At 41.3% G+C, this 22,722-nt stretch overlaps 1 protein-coding gene across 1 annotated transcript in view; it reads right to left on the bottom strand.

Annotated features, from left to right (window-relative positions):
* Positions 1-22,722, bottom strand: part of AGBL1 (AGBL carboxypeptidase 1) — a gene marked incomplete at both ends in the record, with an annotated part of 577,244 nt that overhangs the window by 63,385 nt on the left and 491,137 nt on the right. The window contains one exon of the mRNA XM_082618728.1: positions 4,609-5,123. Coding sequence (XP_082474854.1) covers positions 4,609-5,123 — 515 coding nt within the window. The remainder of the gene's footprint in view (positions 1-4,608; positions 5,124-22,722) is intronic.

The following is a 22,722-nucleotide window of genomic DNA, read 5'->3' on the forward strand; positions in this document are numbered from 1 at the left end:
AGCTGAGCCTTGCCCAAATAAGAGATAGAAGACCACGTATTCCTCATTCTCAAAGTCAAAGAGACCTTCCCGACTACACATGTGCAAAAAGGCTCCTTGGAGGTCAAAAAGGGAGGAGGCGCCACCGCATAGTTAAGTGATGTCAACCTACCCGTAGGCCTCTTCACTAGAATCCATCTTGGCTAAGAGATGCATTCACATACATGGGAGGACCCTGAGATAAACCAAATATGGACTCAGGACCAGGCAAAGCAAGATGACTGGCCAAAGGAAACCTGGAAGAAATGCCCCACAAAAGTGATCCAAACTACCACAACGGTGTGACTCTCTCTCTGAGCCCACCCGTGTGTCTATCCACATGTACTCTTTTTCCTCCTAATAAACACTTTACTTGCTTCACTACTTTCTGTCTCTCTGTGGAAATTCATTTCTCCAAAGCTGACAGGCCAGGGCCTTGTCACTGGCCACGGATCTAGCGGCTAGGATTCAGTGCTCTCACTGCCGTGGCCTGACTTCAATCTCTGGCTGGGAACCGAAATCCTGCTTCAAGCTGCTGCAGGCCGAGGCCGCCCAAGATCACAATCTCCCTGTTCCCACCTCCTGAAATTCTTCTCTGGTTTACCTTCCACATCCCTGGGTTGTGTCAAACACAGCTCTAGGAGGAAATAAGGCAATGAAGGCAGTAGGCAAGCCCCTGCCCAGGTGAGGAGACAAACAGGAAACAAATAAATACGTGTTGTCAAGTACTGTTATGTGTTAAGAAGAACACTAAAGCTAGTAAAAGGGTAGAGTTAGGTCAGATGGAGAAAGACAAATACTGTGTGAATTCACTCATGTGGAATAATCTAAACAAACAAAAACAAAATAAATAAACACACCAAGCCAAACAAAAACAAACATGTAGATACCAAGAAAGGAGTAGTGGTTACTGAGGCAGAAGAGGCAGGAGAGAAGGCAAAATAGGTAAAGGGGATAAGCTGTGTGGTGACAGGTAGAAACTAAATTTTTGGTGATGAGCACGCAGTAGGGTAGATAGAAGTAGAAATATAATGTTGTACACGTGAAACTTATAGAATGTTATAAACCTCAAGGTTATTATCTCAATTAAAAAATAAATTGAAGAAAGTCGGGGAGGTAGAATGTGGGGGGAGGTGGATGTTCTTTAAAATCAGAAGATCTGGGAAGACCTCCTGGGGAGAGATGTTTGGGCAGAGACTTGAGCAAAGACTGTTTCAGCTCCTTCTCTCAGACTCAGCTCTGGGGGCTTCTATTTGCATATTCAAAGACCCTTGCAGGTGATTTGGTCTCCTTCTGGTCGAGGTACAATGTCTCCAGGCTCTGCCTTCTCCCCTCCCCACACAACTTTCTAAGAGGTAAAGAGCAGGGTGAAGATTTTATCCCTCACACTCGAAGGCAGAGCAGCAAGAGTGTAATTTGGGTTTGGGATTTGGGGTTTACTTTTGGTATATTCTTTTAGAGGACAAGGCTCACAATAGTCCAGGTGTGTTCTGACCCCTGTAGAGGACAGCACCCCCAGTCTGCCCCTCATTCTAAATACAAGCTGCTTACAAACTAAGGCAGCACAAGATCAAGTTAAATTTCTTGGCAATCTTGTCATTCTGTTGACTCACCCTGAATTTACAGTAAACTTCTGCCTCTGAGCCTTTTTTTCATGTAGCTGCTGCTTTCACAGTATCTTGCAAATGGGCTGCCTCTCTTAATAAGAACCACTTCTTTGGCTGCTGTAGCCTGCTGAATACCATACTTTAAAAATAACATAATGACAGGAAAACCCCCACAGAAATGTAAATTGGCTTTCCGCTTTCTGATTAGATTACAGGATGGTGGGGAGGAACCCCTTGGCAGAAGGGGCTGCAACAAATCTGCAGAGATTTCCACATTCCCTTGTGCATTACACTGTACCTTGCAGCATCTGAGATTAGCCTTTTGGCACCATGTTGTTGAATATTCCTCTTTCTAGCTCTCTTTTGATTTTCACTTGGGTTCAGATTCTCTGCCCAAGAAAAACTGAATGGCTTCCAAATGGATACAAATATCAAAGGTGTGTTTTGTATCCTCTATATTAAAAAATCCTCAAAAGGGAGTTAGGATTTTCTCCTGGTTTGGTGTTACAGATAAGCAATGGCTGGGTGCCTACTAATTTAGGAAGGACCACATACTGAAAATATGTGAATGTACAGACAACAATCTTTGGACAATAAAAAGAGAGTGCATTGGAGTTTCTCTCAAAATATTAATTTTAACTTTGTCCTTCTTTTTCTCCCCCATACTTTATGCATATCTATATCATATAATTCATCATAACCATTAATTTTCATGCTGTTCCCATCACCAAATTGGAAGCTGCCAAGGGCAGATACTAGTCCCATTCAATTTTGTAGTCTGGATTAGCAGTCCTCAAATTTGAGCCTTATGTATCAGCATCACCTGAGGTCATGTTAGAACACGGATTGCTGGGCCACACCCCTGAGTTTCCGATTCAGCAAATGAGTCAGAATGAGGCCCACTCATTCTCTGGAGTGGGCCTGAGAATCTAAATGTCTAACAAGGTCCCAGATGGTGCAGTTGCTGCTGGTGCAGGGGCTACACTTTGAGAACCACTGGTCTAGAGCATAGTACAGTGTCTCTTTTATATCATGACCTCTACAAATACATAATGAAAGGCAAAAAGCAAGAGAATGGAGGGAAGAGAAGGAAGAAGAAAAATGAAAAAGTGTGCTTATGGAAATGGGATAAGAGCTGATTTTGGAGGCCTCTTGGGATGTCTCAGAAGAGTGCGAAATGGAACTTTAGAGTCAAGTATAAACCAGAGATCCTTTTCTTTCCCGCACAGATTTGCTGGAAATGGTTTAGGAACCAGATTCGAGTGTTTCCCATTTTAAACACTGACTGACAGCAAGTGGGAGGGGGGGGAGGGTGGTGGAAAGACCAGGATTCACTCTGAGAGGCAGAAATTTTCAAGAACTGCATGACTTAGTCTAGGAAACATTGTTAGTTTATCTATTTCCCTCTGGGGCAGAACAAGCTAGTTTTCTTAGCTATTACCTGGCTACATTTTTCATTCCCATCCAAGAAAGTGTGTCTTCATGACTGAGGACCCAAAGGTAGACATTTCAAACCCACCTGCTACATATTGAATATTCTGGGTTTTTTTTTAAGCATTCAAGGTTGCTTGATCTTAAACTTTTGTGTAGTATCACGTGGACCAAAGAACCAGTTGGTTGACTAAGTTTTCTTCTTTCCCGGCAGTTGTGCTGGACCATTTTTCACACAGTGTTAACCTGACAGCATGGCCCTGGTGAAATCCGGTTACCCACACTTTTCATAACCACAGTTTTATTGTGGCAAAAGAGATGCAATGACTGTCTTCAGTTAATTGACTATGCTAAAGAAAGGAGAGATCACCTGGTTATTAAACCAGTACTCTATTTAAGTTTCTAATAGGAAAAAAAATCAGTGTGCCCCAAAGGGACATGAAAGGTTTGGTGCTCCACTGGAGGAAAGAGGGAGCACACGGTCTTTTCTGATTTATAGCTCTGGCACTTATTTGCTCTGTGAACTTGTACAAGTTACGTGTTCACTGATGCTTGATCTCATCTATAAAATGGGTATAATCAAAGTTAAAGTAAACATCTGAGATAGGGTTTGTTAAACAGAACACAAACAACAGCATATTGTTGGCATTTAGTAAGTAGTTGGGGTAAATCTAGATACGTCGTTACGGTCTCCACTAGAGGTAGGTTGTTGTTTTGCTTTGCTTTGCTTTGTTTTTTTCCTACAAAAGTACGCCACTTAAAAATCCTCTTCCCCGCTATCTTAAGAGAGTAAGATTTGTTCACATGGCTACTATCGTGATGAAGATTCTCACGTGAGTCCTGTTTACTATTCAGTCATTTATTAGAATACATGGATTTCTTTTCCCCCCCAAGGGTCTCATGCCCTCTGGGACTGACATCACTTAGAGACACCCATCACACCTGAGGATGTTCCCTCTGGGACCTCGTTATCTCCAGATCTCCCATCAGCTCCGAGATTCTCATTTCCTCCAGCACCCTCATTACCTCCAGAACCCCAAGTTTCTCTAGGATCCCAGTCACCTTCAGGATCCCTATTACCTCTAAGCCCCCATCACTTCCAGAATCCTCCTCACCTCTGGGCTCCCCAAGTCCCCCCAACACCCCCAGACAGCAATACCCCTGGACTCTCCATCACTTCTGAGCCTGCATTTCCCATCACCTGCAAAATGCCTGCCAGCCAGCACCTTGGAGCACCCCATACCATCTCGGATTCCCCATCACCTCCAGAATAGTCACCATCCCAGGACCCCCACGCATAACCTCGGGATCTCACATGATCTCGAGGTTTCCCGTCACCTCCAGGGTGTCCAGCACCCAAGGAGCCTCCCATCACCTTTTAGAATCCTGTATTACCACCAAGAATCCTTTCCCCTTAAGATGGCCGTCACATGTAGGATGCCTATCTCAGGGCCCCTTATCATTCAGGGACTCTCCTGTCACCTGTTTTATCACCTCAGGGATCCCCATCCTCTCAGCCAGCACCCAGGGCCCCACGATGCGGGCCACTCACCCGTTGGCTCCCGCGGCGACAGCAGCCCGGGTAGAAACAGAGCTCGTGGCCCAAGTTGAAGCAGACGCGGTCTCCCCCAGCGCCCAGCCCTGCGGGCGTGGCGGGAGGCTCCCCGGCCCTGGCGCCGTCGGGCTCCCCGAGGCGCACGAGGCTGAGGCGCACCGCAGGCAGCGCGGGCCCGGGCCCTGGGCCTGCGGGCGGAGGGGACGGCGCGGCGCCCGCAGCACCGGGGCCGGAGGTGGAGGCAGGGCCGGGCAGGGGCTGCTGCGGCGGCTGGGGCGGCGCCGGGGTCTGGGAGGAAGCCGGACCCGACCTGCGAGGGGCGCCGTCGCCGGGGAGCAGCTTGTAGAAGCCCTCGCGGCTGCGGAACTGCGACTTGCCCTCCGCACAATCCCCCATGGCAGCGCCGGGGCCCGGCCCGAGCCGCCCTCCGCGCCGCCGGCCGCCATCTTGGGCGACCCCCGCCCCGGCCCAGGGCCCCGCTAGTGCTGGGCAGCCGCCTGCCGCCGGGCCCCCTGCCGGAAACACATGGATTTTTTCAAACAAGAAGCTTTGCATGAGGATGAGGTGTTTGGAGGAGACCATACAGCATGCTCCATGAATTCTGTAGCCTGGGACCACTGAAGCAGTATTAAGCCCAAGAGTGGGTAAATACAAATCAATTCCATGCACCCCTGCCCCCATAGGCATCTATATTCCCTACTACAGCTACTTACGTATAAACGAAGTATGTGTAAGCCCAGGCACCAGACTTTTCTGACCAGGGAGTGTTTCTCAGGTGACCACATTTATCTTCTACAGAGCTTCGAAAATCTGTAACATCATTTGATGGCTAACCTTCAGGCCTCTGCAACCTAGCAACTCTGCTTCCTGGGATTTCTGTTCTTAGTCCCTCCTCCACCTCGCTCTCTTTATAATTCTACTCCTTACACCTGTGCCTGCTGCGCAAAGCCTGAGATCTAGTCATCCACATGAGGAACGCCAGTTTTATAAATCTTTACCTCGGTAAAGACTGCAACCACTTCAAGAATGTATCTCTCCATGTGGGTGAGTGTTGGATCAGGCAGCATGCAGAAAGGGAGTGTAACCTTACACATTCAGGAGAGGAAACCAAGATGTTTTAGCGTGAATATGTTTGAAAACAAAGTAATGTGCTTACAAAATTAAACTAAGGGTCCTTCCTGTGTATTTTTCTTATAGCCACCTTGTGTTTGTCAAAGTGCAATTTCTCATCAGCAAATCACCAGCAAAGTGAACCCACATAGAGCACACGTCACCAGCTGGAAGCCCTGTAGTGGGCCAGATCTCATCCACAGATATATTTCATTAAGGTCACAGGGCTTTAAAACAGATATGAATTCACTGCCAATATTTGAAAATTAGGAGATTTCACATTAAAATCAGATTCACAGCTTCCCTTGAAAAATCAGATTTGACTCAGATCTCCATTCCAGCATGCAATGACCAAGCTGCCCTTGCCAGTGGGCGATACTATCCAGTTTGCTACCATCACCTGCTTGAATACCTACCAGGTGCCTTCTATGAATCCTGCAGTTCAGCCTCAGGTCATATATTGGGAAGGCAGCTGACGGTCTTCTTTGCTTTTCTCCATCTCCTTTATATTTCTCAGTACGCAAGCACTTTACTTCCCAGTGAGAAGTTACAAGACCACAGACTTTGAGCCACATTTCTAGGTCGTCTTGTCAATAGGGAAAAAGACAAGGTTGTGTTTGGACACACACTTTTCCCTGTTCTTGCATCCCTGATGTAAAAATCTGAGATTGAGAAGTGAATTAGAGGGAAAGGAAAAGGAGCTGGCCCCCTCACCTGTCCAAGCCTGTCTCTAGCCAAAGCAAAAAAAGTCTTCTGATAGCATCGTGGAAATTATTGTAGTTTGGGATCAAAGACATGTAGTGATATTTCTGGTGTTCCTCATTACTGAATAAAGGGTTAAAACTCTTCTGGATTCCAGATAATATATCCACAGATTAGCAGGCATCTACTGACCTTGGTTTCAAAAGTACTGCATTAAAAACGAATTATGGGGGGCTTCCCTGGTGGCGCAGTGGTTGAGAGTCTGCCTGCCAATGCAGGGGACATGGGTTCGAGCCCTGGTCTGGGAAGATCCCACATGCCGCGGAGCAGCTAGGCCCGTTAGCCACAACTACTGAGCCTCTGAGTCTGGAGCCTGTGCTCCGCAACAAGACAGGCCGCGATAGTGAGAGGCCCGTGCACCGTGATGAAGAGTGGCCCCCGCTTGCCCCAACTAGAGAAAGCCCTCGCACAGAAACGAAGACCCAACACAGCCAAAAATAAATAAATAAATAAATATTTTTTAAAAAGAATGCAACACAATTCTTTAAAAAAAAAATGAATTATGTCATTGCTGTGTCATTGGTGTTAAAAAGCAATTGTAAATACCAATGGAAATGCAGGTACCAAACGTGAATGATAGTACTTGGTTATAAGCCGGTCCTCCACCTTATCCAGTGCATGCTTCTCTTTACAGACATAATCTCAAATATCATAATAATTTGTAAGCCTCTGAAAGTATATCCATGTACTGCCTCGATTTTTCTTATCTCCATTGGAAAAACATGAAATTTGCATAATAGCAACTATTTCTCTATAAGATTTTCCCTTTGAGACATCAGATATCAAAAGCAAAGCACATCTTAAAACTCATCAATAAGAAAACAACCCAATCTTAAAAAGGGGGTGGGGGCAAAAATTTAAACAGACACCTCACCAAAGAAGATATACAGATGGCAAATAAGCATATGAAAAGATGCTCCATATCCTATGTCCTTAGGGAGTTACAATTAAAACAATGAGATACTACTCCTCACATACAAAAATGGCCAAAATTCAAAGCACTGACAACACTAAATGCTGACAAGGATGTGGAGCAACATGAACTCTCGTGCATTGCTGGTGGGAATGCAAATTGGTACAGCCACTTTGGAAGACAGTTTGACGATTCCTTACAAAACTAAACATAGCCTTACCATACTATCCAGCAGTCATGCTCTTGGTATTTACCCAAAGGAGTTGAACATTTTATCCACCCAGGAACCTGAACATGGATGTTTATAGCAGCTATATTCACAATTGCCAAAACTTGGAAGCAATCAAGATATCCTTCGGTAGGTGAATGAATAAGAAACTGTGGTAAATCCAGACAATGGAATATTATTCAACACTAAAAAGACATGGGCTATCAAGCCATGAAAAGACATGGAGGGAGATACCTTAAATGCATATTTCTAAGTGAAAAAAACTGCCCTGAAGAGAATACATACTGTATGATTCCAACAATATAACATTCTGAAAAAGGCAAAACTATGGAAACAGTAAAAAGATCAGTGGTTGCCAAGGGAGAGATGAATAGACAGAGAACAGAGGATTTTTAGGGCAATGAAACTATCCTGTATGATACTGTAATGTTGCATACATTTGTCCAAACCCACGACATGTTATAATTAAAATGGCAAAATTTAAAGATAAAGATTCTAAAGGCAGCAAGAGAAAAACATAGAGTTAGTTACAAAGGAACCCCTATAAAGCTATCAGTTGATTTCTTTTCTCTTATTCTTACCGTTCATGTTGTCTTCCCAATCCCAGCCATCATACACGTAACCTCTGAGCCCAGTTCAGTACAATATGAATTATCCGACACATGTTGAAAAATTAAGACCTGAGCTTCAACTAGAGACTAATACTGGACTAGCAAAACCCATGTCCTACCTTCTAAGGGCAATTTCTATATTCCATGTGATGTTAGGAAGGGATCGGGTACATCAAAGATTTGAAAAGAAAAAAGGAGTTGAAATAGAAAGTCCCCAGTTGCGCCATGATCTTCCATACAAATTTCCTCAAATGTAGAAATTAGTGCTTAGTGCCTGCATTTGTATTAAAAGATGATTTTTAGATGCTACACAGATTTGTGCAATAAATCCACAAGGAAAAGATTTATAAGAAAGAGACAGAATTAATCAAAAAGCAAATCACGCTGATTTCACAGAAAACAGAGAAAGATGTGAGATTTTCTTTGGCTCTTTAAAGGGTCAACAACAAGATGGAAATATTACAATGTCCCATTTGTAATGAAAAGGACTTTCCTTCGTAAGAAAAGACTTACTGTTTTTTTTTTTCTTTTTGCGGTATGCGGGCCTCTCACTGTTGTGGCCTCTCCCGCTGCGGAGCACAGGCTCCGGACGCGCAGGCCCAGCGGCCATGGCTCACGGGCCCAGCCGCTCCGCGGCATATGGGATCCTCCCAGACCGGGGCACGAACCCGTATCCCCTGCATCGGCAGGCGGACTCTCAACCACTGCGCCACCAGGGAGGCCCAAGACTTACTGTTAAAAGCTGAAAGAGCATTAGCTTTATTTCTTTCAAGCAATGTTGTTTACTATCTTCAATCTCCTAATTTGTTCTTTGAAATAAACTTATTCTCTGCATGTCACCAGTTTCGACTTCTTGATATAAAAGCTAGAAAATAACAATCATTGTGATTCACTGATTATTTTTACATAATTTTAATTACTTGATACGATCACTTACCCCTCAACCTCCTCACAAGTAGCAGAGAAAATTTTGCCTTTGGGTTGGTAAATGTCAATCCAAGTGTACAAGTATTGCTAAAAGGTAAAACATACAGAAAATATGCCACAGGGAGAGAAAAGGCAGATAAATCAAGTGCAGGCAATCTGCAAGCTTGATCAGCCTTTGCCTAATTAAGACTTCACTGAGGCCTAATCACCTGGTCTTGGGATCAGAAGACATGAATTGAAACTGCAGCCCTGCCCCTTATTAGTTGGGTGACTTTGGCCAAATTCCTTATCTTCACTGACAATTTAGCTTTCTTTGAATCTATTAAGTGAAAATATTAGCTTTTTTTCACAGGGATGTTGTAAGAAATAATTATAATACCCATGAAAGTGTATAGATTTGACATATGGTAAACACTTGATAACTGGGGTTTAATGAGAATGTTAATTGTTATCTAATTGCCTACACTTTCATATTACAATTTTCTAATTGTTGTTCCTGTGTTGTTTAAGTTTTTGTTGCCCCCCTTCCCACACAAAAATTCAAAATCATCTCTTTTAATATCTGCTGATGTGGCCCCCTATGGGTTAGTTAGAGATGGATGTCATTTTAATACAATTTGCCTGGGTGGATAGATGACACAATGAGCTAATGGTGTAAGTAAATGCTCTCCTGAGTTTCACGTTGTGTGAATCTTAATGCAGAAGTATTTGAGGACGTCTCAACAGCTCTGTCTCTGGTGGCAGAATCCAAAACACCCCTTTGAAGTCTCTAAGGGACAATCTGTCCTCTTTCTTCTTGGAAAGGAAAAATGGAAATTTGCTCCTCGGGGTGGGGGGGTGCGGCTAAAGAAGAAAAGAGAAAAAACAAATGGCAAACAGACTGCTGCAAATGTCCGTAGGGCCCTCTGAGTTACTTTCACTAAAGGATAAGCTTTCACATTTTTTTTTGTCACTTTCAGTAGAAGTAATTAAACTTTGGCAACTTCCAAATCTCTTCTCTTCCAGATGGAGGAGGTGGGAAGAGAGGGAAGGGGTCAGGCTCCCCTTCTGAGAGATTTGATTCAGTGCTTCCCTCTGAAAGCAGCGATTCCTCCTCTGGTAGGTACTGTGCCAGCCTGATCCCATTCTTAGGCAGGATGTCCATCTTGGAAGCAAAATGGTTGGGCATGGGAAACTGGGGGTGGGGTGGGGGGCACTGGCTAACAGAGAGAGGCAGCACACATCGCTGCAATATTGCACTAAGCCCTTAGCCAAGTGCCCAGATTCTGAAGGCTGGGGGAAATGACAACATTAGGAGAAATCTTAAATGGATTTTATATCCCTAAGTCTAAGCTGACTACTAAGTCAGCTTCCAACTATTTCCTGAGTAAGATAATTAACGTATAGAAGTGAGATGTTAAAATGCACATCAGATGTTGGATCTTTTAGAGGGGAGGATTTATGCTGTAACTTAGGAAACCTGTGTTTGGAAGGAAATGGCTGTTGACCTCTCCTGCGTTCACCCTGTCACTGCTTTTTACTGAACTGTAATGGAACCATTTGGCATGGGGCTTCATATCCAATTACTCGGCCGGTCCACACCCAGCAATGTGTCAACAGCCAGGGTGAGAGGCCTGATTTAAGATGTGTCACTGCTGTGAATAGGGCCTGCACTGGTCCATGGCTGGAGGAGCAGAGATCCTAGAATTCCTCTTAGAAGGAACACTTTTGATGTTGACTCCAAGAGACCAAACCATGACTAAAGTCTCCCGCCCCCTCAGGACCTTGTTTCTTTTTCCTACTAATGCATTTGACTTAGCATTCTTACTTGCAAATTCTAAGACGTTTCTCCGGTCAAGTCCTGATCTTTGAATAATTTCCCACCTGTTGATAATATAGAGGCTACCCGTTCTGGTAAATTGTGATTATGACTCCACAAACATATTGTAAACTCCATCATTCATGCATTCCCCACTGGCTGTGCATTTTTTCAACCCATTATATGTCTTTCATATGCAAAGAAAATATGAAAATTGACTGGGATTTAGCCAGAAAAGGCCCTAAACCAACTGATACAATACCTGGGTTTGATCTCAAATCAGTGCTGTGTATTCTGTGACTCCATCCCCATTCTTTGAAATGAGGATGGCTTTTTGTCTTTTCTTAAAATTTCAATTTCACTGTTGCTTCGTGAGCAAAACAACCCAACAGCAACAGCTACCATTTATTGAGTACATACATCTCACAGTGTAACAGAAGTTGAGCTAAGCGCTTCACATGATGATCAAGCTTAATCATCAGAATAATTCTATAAAGGAGTTATTTTATAACAACTCCCACCATACCTCATGAGATGAATTAAGAATGTAAAGCTCAGGGTTACTATGAGTAAGTGGGTTTAGGAGTTTGGTATTCAAAGCCAAATATATGTGTGTGTGTTTATATACATAAATAACTTAAGGCCCCTGCTAGGTAGCCATGCTGCCATTCAGAATGAGAAAGGAGGGATGAAAAGGTTTTAGAGGTCCTAAACAAAGAGATTGCTAATGTCTACTAATGCCATGGTATTACAGATGAAGAAAAACAGAAAGCAAGTAAGGGAGGGAAGGAAGTGGGAAGATGGGAAAACAAGAAGGAAGGAAGGAAGGAAAGAAAGAAGGAATAAAGGAGGGGAGGGAGGAAGGACGGAAGGAAAGAATCAAGGTATAGTCAGCCACTGGAGGCTTAAATTGGATGGAGATCATTTGTAAATTTTGAGAGGCAAAGTGATCAAGTGGAAAGAGTTAAGTGGCTAAGCTAAGAGGCCTGGGTCCTGGCTTCAATCCATTTATTAACCAGCTGTGTTATTTTAAGCACATTATTTACCCTGCCTATCTCCATTTCTTTATCTATTGAATGGGGTAATAATGATAATTTGCCTAAATTACCTCAAAATTAAATGATATGGTGAATGTAGAGGGCTTTGGGAAATTAAAACTGTTATTAAGTAGAATATGTTATTACTGATGATTCTGCTTAAAATACCAGTTAAAATGCCTCTCTTTCTTTCCTTTTGTTCCCACAGCACACCATTCATGACTTCTTCCTAACTGGCCTGGCAAAACATTTGTCTATCTTTCCAGACACAGAAAGCACCTTAATCATGTTTTTTTTCAAAAAAATTCTGTATTTGATCATTCATTTATTCTCTCATTGTATTACTTAATCCACTTACACCCAACTAAAAAGCGTGACTGATGCTTAACGTCACAGCAAAATTTTTGTCCAATGTACTTCAGGTTTTCAATCCCTCAACTCTAATGCAAATAATGCAAATGTCAAGAAGTGCAAATTAATTGTATTATTGACATAAGCGATGCATAATTCGAAAAGTAAATATACTAAAAACAAAATCAAATAATGTATTGTCCAACAATTTTCACAATACCTGGCTTAAGGATTTGATATCCCTCAAATCCTCAGCTGGCTGTCTACAGAAGAATCTGTTCATTAATAATCAAATCTATGCAACCTCTCTTTCAATCAAATGACTGTCAGTGATCAGGCCTGGTCCCCATATTATCCCCACCATCTCCTTTGACAACAGGCTTTCCTGCTAGGCTGTTTGCTCCCTGGGTTCTGTCTGAAGCTTAACGCAAATAAGCAAATGGGAAAAAATGGTTTCAGTTACCACGAATCCTAGGACATTTTAATATCCAGTAGAGTTTCACTAAAGGAGGTCTGCAAAAATTACAAATGAAGTCAAGCAGGCTCTGGACCCCTGGAGAGTGTCAGAGCTTACAGGGAATACTGGTTAGAGACTTCCTCTTCTACCTTGATTAAATTAGCATCAGCCTGCCCTGCTCTATCTACTACAGGAGTGTCCAGAATGTCTAAGATATAAAATTCCTTGAGACTATGCCACTGAAAGAGCAAGTCAGCCCAATTTGTCTCTCTCTTACATTTGCTCATTATGATACTGCTTACTGATAAAAGTAGATTCAGGAGTTACTTTAGGGGTAAAGGCAAGCGTAGGAAAAGCAGTGCACCCCTCCAAGGATCTTTTGGATTCAGCTTCCTGTCCTAGAAACCAGTTGCCAGGCTGCAGGCATCTCTCCCAATCTATCCGTCTCAGCTGCCTTCAGCAAGAAACAAAAAGCAGACTGAGTGACAGACGAAATCCTCTCCAGTACTGCCAGTGGGTGACTTTCCCCAGAACATGGTCCAGGAGGCATGTACAAAGGGCTCTTGACAGATAGGTTTCCACGTAGCAGTAAGCAGAAAACCACATCATACAGACCTTTTGCAAGATCTTTTAGCATCTTGTGGGTACTTCATGAAGTACACCGTAGTACAATGAACATATGCCATAATGCATAGGTATATTCGTATTTCTGGAAGACTTCCATTTATGTACAAAGTTTATTAAACAGTGGACAAATTCAAGTCTGATATCAGAAAGAAGTAACCATATGAATTTAGAGTAATCACTTTTCCAGGTTAAGCATTCGCAGTTCCAGCAGTGACACGTGAGGTGCTTCCAAAACCCCTCATCAATTTGTTAACTTCCTCTGAACCCATTTCAGGTTTTTGGTGTCCTTACCAAGGATGTGGCCCAGAACTGAATGCAGCATTCTAGACCTGCTCAGATCATAATAATTATAGAGAAGCAATCACTTTTTACTACTGTACAACAGAAGTACTTCAAAGTTCAATCTAACAAAGATGACAGGTCAAATGTACCACCATTTGGGGTCCCGAAAATAGCTTATATAAAAGTCAGCTGTTATTTTATGTTTTACTTTCAATATGGGACTTATGAGAAACCTTCTCATATATATCTAGCATGTACTGAACCCTAATAACGCTATGCAAAATAAATCCTAAAACATCATCAATCAATTTGTTATTAGCCAACTTGATCCCATTGTATATCACCACTATTCCAAGTAAGTATTAGGTTAGGGCTGGTGGTTATCAAAATGGGAACCTATTGGGGAAAAAAGATACTTGGATGTTGGGTAATGGAGGAAACTGCTGGTAATGATAGTGATTGACAGTTTCCTCCATCATTATGGAACATGACGACATCACTACTTACTGGAACTTACCAGAAAGAACACCGACTTGCAAAGTCATTATCCTTACATCCACTTATCCATCCATTCATCCATTTTCCATCTCATTGCACAAAGAATTTAAGGTACTTAGAAGAATGCATGATGTATGTAAATACCAAACATAAAAATAAAGAGCCAACACGATATCATTTAGAATAGGAGATTGAGACCAGGAAGAAAAACCATAAATATAGAGGCAATCTGAACATACGCAGTTAAAATGTTTAACTGAAAATTTGCCCCTGGATTTCATGCCACTAAAATAAAACTGGGAACATCTTCAGTTACATGATCCACATAGTCTTTAAGGAGAAAAGATACCAAATTATTAGGGGAAGAACATCTGACTATAGGATACTCTGTATGGCAGATGAAACAACATAAAGCTAGTAAATTTCCCTTTATAACTCTGACTCAGAAACTAAGCAAAACTCAGTTCAGTGTGAAACCAATCTCTGTTTCCTCTATGTGATTACCCTAAAATCAGTCATTCTCTTTTTCTTATAGCAGTTAGTCATTAATCTGCATCTCTCAAGAATCATTCTGAGTCACAGACTCTTAGCATTGAAAGAGACATTAAAGTTAATCTATTTCAAACTCCCATTCAAAGCTAGAACCACTGCCTGAAAGCATTAAATAGCAAGAAGTCCACCACATTCTCAAGACAGTCTGCTCCATTTTCATAGTTCTTATTAATACCAAATTCATCCTTATATTGACTTTCAACAATGGACCCCGTAGTTTTACTGCCCAAAAGCAACAAAGTCCAAGTTGAATTTTTACATTTAAATACATTAACATGTCTAAATAAGTTATCTCAATATAATACCCTTAGAATAGATGCTGCCATGTTTTAAACTGACTCATCGTATATGAGAACAGTCAGAGCAGTATTCCAAACAGCGGAAGTAAAAAACTTATCACTGACTCTGACAGAAGTCGTTATGCATACTACTCTGCCTTAGGTGAAATATAGATCAGTCTCACTCATTGACATGAATAGTGATGTACAATCGCCTTGCTCTACATTTCTTGTGGGCTCATGGTGGCATCTGTGTCATTGCTAATAATACTTTTTTGTACTTGGATCAAACAGGCAAGGTAGAACAGGCTATACCTTGCATTATGGAAAAGACTACTTAGATCTACAAGGTTGATCCCCATAACCTCTGGGATTTGTACTCTTGGCAATTGGGGTTCTTGAGTCCAAAGCATATTACAGGAACCAGTAATTGTTGTCTTTATCACAGTAGTAATGACACTGGTCCAGTGCATTCTGTCCAGATTTTTAAATGCTTCTGCAAAAATATTCTCTCACCCAATGATAACCACCATGATACAACAACCAGGTCAAGAAGATCTCACAATACAGTTGACAATGGTGACAATCACTGAGAAATGAAGATCTGGAATTTGAGCCTTCTCTGAATTGGTCAATCTCTCACAAGCAAGAGAATGACCAAAACAGAGGCTTGGGAGACTGAATATACAAACAGACAATGGCCAGACCATATGTGACAATAGGACTCTGATCCACATATGAAGCCTAGAATACCCAACTGCGACCTCTGCAGCAATCAGCCAGAATGGCCAGAACTGGGTCAATGATGACCAGCTCCCCCAGCTGTCACCCCTCTCTCATCCAATTCAGGACAAACTAGAGAAAGCCAAATATTCTTCCCAAACCAATCACATAAGGTGCCCCTCTGCTATTTATCCACTTTCCCCAAGCCAACAACCTACAACTTGAAGCTTTCCCCTTTTCTCACTATAAAGCTTTTCCAACTACCTGATTGCCTCTGAGTCTCTGCTAAACACAAGTGATGGTGCCTGATTCCTTTCCTATAGCAAGCTCTGAATAAATCGCTTCTCTGTTCTCATTTATTTCCACAAAACACAAGTATGGCAAGAGTCCATTTTAAGTACCGTTACGTTCTATTACATACTATATTTAAGAATTGTATGCTTAGGAATTTAACTGCTTGATGGTAAAGAATAAGCCTTGTACTTCCAATGACACCAATAAATGGGCTCTGAGGCTGAGGGGTGATGAGAAAAGCCCTGGTTTGTAGCATTTTCCAATTTATATAATGTAAAAGCTCTCACCATGGCCAATTTCAAGCTACCACTGTTTTAACAACCGGATTGTAAAATTCCTGAATATTTAACAATCAGTTCTAGCAAGCTAATGTGAGTGGCTCCAGTGCATCAGTGTTTCTTTCTTTATCTATTTAATTTATTTATTTTTTGGCTGGGTTGGGTCTTTGTTGCTGCGTGCAGGCTTTCTCTAGTTGAGGCGAGCGGGGGCTTCTCTTGTTGCGGAGCAGGGCTCTAGTTGCATGGGCTTCAGTAGTTGTGGCATGCGGGCTCAGTAGTTGTGGCTCATGGTCCCTAGCTCGCAGGCTCAGTAGTTGTGGTGTATGGGCTTAGTTGTTTCACGGCATGTGGGATCTTCCCTGACGAGGGCTTGAACCCGTGTCCCCTGTACTGCCAGGCAGATTCTTAACCACTGAGCCACCAGGGAAGCCCCATCATCAGTGTATATTTATCTATTTTTTTCCCACAGTATCTAACATGTCCAAAACAGGTAAATATTAAAAAAACAAATGGATAGAAAAATGGTAGATATAGCTATGGATATAGATGTAGATATAGCTATAGCTATAGATATAGATAAATGATAGATGGATTACTGATTGAATGGACAGCAGACAGATAGATACGTGATAGCTAGATCCACCTTGTTTTGGAAAATGGGAACAACCTGCCTAAATCACTCATTCAAGATAAATTAATTAAATATCTACGATGTGTTGCTTCTTCTTTCTGGTGTGCAGTATATTAGTGAACAAAACAAACAAAGATCTCTGCTCTTAAGAAGGTTAAATTTTAACAGAGTACAGACAATAAAGAGTAAAGATAACAAGTAAGTACATTTTATATTAGAAGGTGATGTGTGATATGGGAAAAAGAAAAAGGAAAACTGGGTAAATGGAACTGGGAGCTCTGAGGGTAAGGACAGTCAAGGTAGGCAGCCTTGGGACGATGAGAGCTGAGTGCTGACTTGAAGGTGGTGGTTAGCTGTGTAGATCTCCAGAAAAAGAGGGAGTGGTTAGGACAAAGCCCTTGGGCAGGAATGCACCAGGAGATTTCAAGGAATTGTAAGGAAACCACAGTGCCTGGAGCAGGGAATAAGGAGGAGACACACCAGGGAGCAGGAAGCTTAGGAAACTGTAAACTGTTGTAAGGGCTTTAGATTGTAGAATGAGTAAATTGGGGAAACACTGAAGTGCTTTGAGTAGAGGAATGACATAATTAAACTTAAATTTTAAAAGTCCAGTGATTAATGTGATCCTATTATGAGTGTGTTGGGAATAGCTGTAAAGTTGGAAGATTTATAGAGTAATCCAGGGGAGAGATGATGGTGGCTCACACTCTGAAAGGGGTGGGAGAGATAGGAGGAATGAGCGGCAGTAATAATAGATAATGCAATGACATGGTGAAAAGTAATAAGATTCTGGATGTATGAGAAAAGTAAAGCCAGTATGATCTGGAGTTTGTTCAAATATAAGAGAAATATGAGTCACAACTGAATCCAAGTATTTGGAACTGAATAACCAGAAAGATAGAATTGACATCAAGTGAAATAAGAAAGGCTGGGGGCAGAGCAGGTTTTGGAGAATTTAGTGTAGAACATGAGATTGAAATGTCTGTCTGACTTCTGAGTCTGAGGTTATAAGACAGATCTGAGCTGAAGACATAAATTTGGAATAATCAGCAGCAATGGTATTTCAGGCTATAAGTCTGGTTGAGATTATCAAGGGATTTAAGGTATAAGGAGATGAGAAGATGACTAAGAACAGAGCTTTGGATCATTTTAACATTCAGAGTTTGGGAAGTGGACAGGAATTTCCACAGGAAATGCAACCATCAAAACACATCAAAATGTAGCAACCAGGGCTTCCCTGGTGGCGCAGTGGTTGAGAGTCCGCCTGCTGATGCAGGGGACACGGGTTCGTGCCCTGGTCCGGGAGGATCCCACACGCCGTGGAGCGGCTGGGCCCGTGAGCCATGGCCGCTGAGCCTGCGCGTCCGGAGCCTGTGCTCCGCAACGGGAGAGGCCACAACAGTGAGAGGCCCGTGTACCGCAAAAAAAAAAACAAAAAAAACTAGCAACCAGTGAGGTAAGGGAAAGCCAAGAAAGGGTGGTGTCCTTAAAGCTAAGTGAAGAAAGTATACTGAGGAGAGAGTGATCAACTTAGTCAAACACTGCTGATGGGTCAAGTGACATGGGGGCTAAAAACTTACTGGATTTAGCAACATGGAGGTAATTCATTAGCTTGGCATTAGCAATGTCATTGGAGTAAAAAAGGCCTCAGAAGAGTGGGTTTAAAGAAAATGAGTGTGAATACACAAGTGGAAAAATCAGGTAAAAAAATTGCAATACATGCACGAAATGAAATACTCTACAGTACTTGTGTGTATTCGTTGATGTAGAAATTTGCCCCAATATATCATTGAGTTTAAAAAATTATATTTTACTATGTTGTACTCCTGGTAATGAGCAAGCATTATGTGTCATACTAACCTGCCCCCAGATTATAAATTTCAGTATTGGACTAAATTAAATATATACATATTTGAAGCTACTAGAGTGTGACCAAAGCCTTATATCATTACAAAAAACATTCCCACAAAGAAAATCCCAGAACCAGATGATTTCACTGGTGAATTGTATCAAATATTTGATGAACGCATAGTACCAATATTCTCCAGGCTATTTAATAAAGTATAGGAAGAAAGAACATTTTCCACCACATTTTAGGAGACCAACATTACCTTGTGTGCAAAACTGAACAAAAACAGTATAAGGAAGAAGATTCAAAACAAATATACCGCAAAAGCACAGATGCACATATCTTTAACAAAATATTTACAAAATGCCTCTAGAAGCATATAAAAAGTTAACAAATTATGAACAAATATGGTTTATCCTAGGAATGCAAGGTTGCTTTATCATTCAAAAATCAGTGTCACATAGATGAAGAACCTCAAAAACATCATATTGAGTAAAAGAAGCAGAAACAGGAGCACTTATTTTATGATTCAATTTATATGAAATTCTAGAAATGGGAAGTATGATCTTCAGTGACAAAAAGGAGCTCAGTGTTTGCCTAGAGCTGATCTCTGTAGTGGAGGATTAATTACAAAGCAGTATGAGGAAACTTTGCGGGGGTGTTAGAAATATTCTGTACCCTTTGGAGAAATGTCTATTTAGGTCTTCTACCCATTTTTGGATTGGGTTGTTGGTTTTTTTTGATACTGAGCTGCATGAGCTGCTTGTATATTTTGCAGATTAATCCTTTGTCAGTTGCTTCGTTTGCAAATATTTTCTCCCACTCTGAAGGTTGTCTTTTTGTCTTGTTTATGGTTTCCTTTGCTGTGCAAAACCTTTTAAGTTTCATTAGGTCCCATTTGTTTATTTTTGTTTTTATTTCCATTACTCTAGGAGGGAGTCAAAAAGGACCTTGCTGTGATTTATGTCATCGAGTGTTCTGCCTATGTTTTCCTCTAAGGGTTTTATAGTGACTCAGCCATAAAAAGAAACGAAATTGAGTTATTTGTAGTGAGGTGGATGGACCTAGAGTCTGTCATACAGAGTGAAGTAAGTCAGAAAGAGAAAAACAAATACAGTATGCTAACACATGTATATGGAATCTTAAAAAAAAAAAAATGGTTCTGATGAACCCAGGGGCAGGACAGGAATAAAGACACAGACATAGAGAATGGACTTGATGACGCGGGGTGGGAAGAAGGGGAAGCTAGGACAAAGTGAGAGAGTGGCATGGACATATATACACTACCAAATGTAAATTAGACAGCTAGTGGGAAGCAGCTGCATAGCACAGGGAGATCAGCTTGGTGCTCTGTGATCACCTAGAGGGGTGGGATAGGGAGGGTGGGAGGGAGGCTCAAGAAGGAGGGGATATGGGGATATATGTATACATATAGCTGATTCACTTTGTTATACAGCAGAAACTAACACAACATTGTAAAGTAATTATACTCCAATACAGATGTTAAAAAAAAAAAAAGAAATATTCTACATCCGGTTTGTGGTTGGTGGTTTCAGTGGTATATACACTGACAAAACTCTTCAAACAGGACAGGTAAAATGGGTGCATTTTATTGTATATAAACTAAATATCAATAAAGTTGATTTTAAAATTAGTCAGTGCAATTCATATGTTAGCTGAATAATGCAGAAATTTCTTCAATTATCTCATCAGGTTTCTCACTGTTGGAAAAGACAACTAAAAATATGAAAAAAAGAAAGATTAGAATATATTCTTTGGTGTTGCACTGGAGAAATCTGTATGTCCTCCTGTCTATCTATATGCTATATATATATATCTCCTAGCTCCTAGGTCTGTCTGATGAGAAACTTCAGTAGCAATGAGCATACCTAGTCCACAGACAGTGGTTTCTAAATGCTTTTCTTCTGTGAAAATAGCCATTGTTTCATGAAGGAAAAGCTGGATCCCACAGCCAGGATGGAGAAAGTACAAAATTAGCGAGGAATACTTTGTGGTGCCAGAAGCTAACGAAGTGTTCAGAGAACGATGAGCATATATCCAAAAAGGAAGAAGACGGCATGAAGGGGCTCCCTGTAACCATATGTGGAGAAATTTGAGCTACAAAATAAATGACACTGATGGCCTATAATCATTGACAAATCCATGAATCCCTACCAAATTGACAGACAGATACACAGATAGATAGGAAGGGAAAGTTTTTTCTTGTCATAGAAAGCTAACTAGTAGACAAAAAATAATGATGCAGTGAGAAAAATCTAAGTAGATGTTAAGCTAGTGGTTTGTTGAGAAATAGCCTATTTGGGGGCATTTCCCTGGTCCCAAAATATCTCCCCATGGGAAAACTATTTAATACAATGGGGGTAAATTGTAAGTTTACAATGGATAAACCTGGAAGACAACACCTAATCAAGTGATAAAATTTAGCATCATTGATACTGGGATAAACATACTCTATGTACCTCCTGATATGCACCAAAAAGGATGCAGCATCATTTTTGTGATATACCTGTCAAAGATGCATACACTGAATCTAACAATGGGAGAAAAATCAGACAGATCCACGTGAGGGACATTTCCTTCAAAAATGTCAAGGTTAAGAGAGATAAAGGATGAGAAACTGTTCTAGATTAAAGTAAATGAAAGAGACATGACAGCTAAATGTAATATGTGATCCTGGGCTGGATCCAAAACAAGGGGAAAAGAGCTATAAAATACATTATTGGGATAATTGATGAAATTTGAAGATGGACTCTGGTTAGATATAGTACTGCATCAAGGTTTATTGTTTGATTTCATAATTTATAATAGTATGTAAGAGAATATTTTACTGTGGCTATGTAAGAGATTGTCTTTGTTTTCAGGAAACACAAACTAAAAGGGCATGATGTCTCCAAATTACTCTCAAATGATTCAGAATAATACATGGACAGATAGATAGAGGATAGATTAGAGAAATAAAAAGGTAGATTGATAGATGATAGGAAGGAAGGATAGAGGAGGGAAGGAGGGAAGAAAGGAAGGGAGAATTATAAAGCAGATTGGGTAAAATGCACACTGTTGGTAAATCTGGGTGATCAGTAGTTTATACTGTTCTTGCAACATTTCTGTAAGTGAAATAATTTCAGAATAAAACATATCCCCAAATGATAGATTTCAAAACAACAATTACAGGTTATTCATATTTTTGAAAATACTTGTTTATATGTGCTTATGTACTTAGCATACAAATATATGCATAAAGATTCTGGAAAGATATACATGAAAATGGTAAAAGTGCATGAGGGATGTTTAATATTTTTTATATTGTTCCCCAATCAGTATTTTCTCAGTTATCTCAGTGAACATTGATAACACATATTATTCACAATCAAAAATTAATAAAGGTTTAACAAAAAGTAAAAGACACTCGCTCTAGTTTTCTCTAGGGAGGAGCCACTCTCAACAAATATGGGTCTTTGTTCAGTTATGCTGCCTAGGGTCGGGTGAAAATTTTGCCTGAGAAGGAGAACAAAAAACAAAGCTTATTTGGACTGTAAACAGAATACTACAGGAGTAGTATTTCTCTGCTTTGGAGATGAGCCCGCTGTGCTCCATCTCAGTGGGCCTGACGCTCCAGGGGCGGAATTTGATCAGATTTGCTTGCCGTGGTGCCTGACCCCAGGCAAATGAGATCTAGGTCTATGTGAGCTTCAGCCTTATTAAAAATGTTGAAAAGCTGAATCTGACAGATCTCAGCCCTCCCTGCAGTAACTTCCCCCATGCAGGGCACAGAAGACAGAATTGTCCTCAATAGCTACTGCTGTCAATGTTCTTCTACCCAGACACACCCCATTGTTTGGGCCGGCAGGGTTCCTGTTGGCTGTATCCTCTTCTTGGTGATAAC

This window comes from Mesoplodon mirus (assembly GCF_964341445.2).
Source record: "Mesoplodon mirus genome assembly, chromosome: 4".
NCBI classification, from domain to species: Eukaryota; Metazoa; Chordata; class Mammalia; order Artiodactyla; family Ziphiidae; genus Mesoplodon; species Mesoplodon mirus.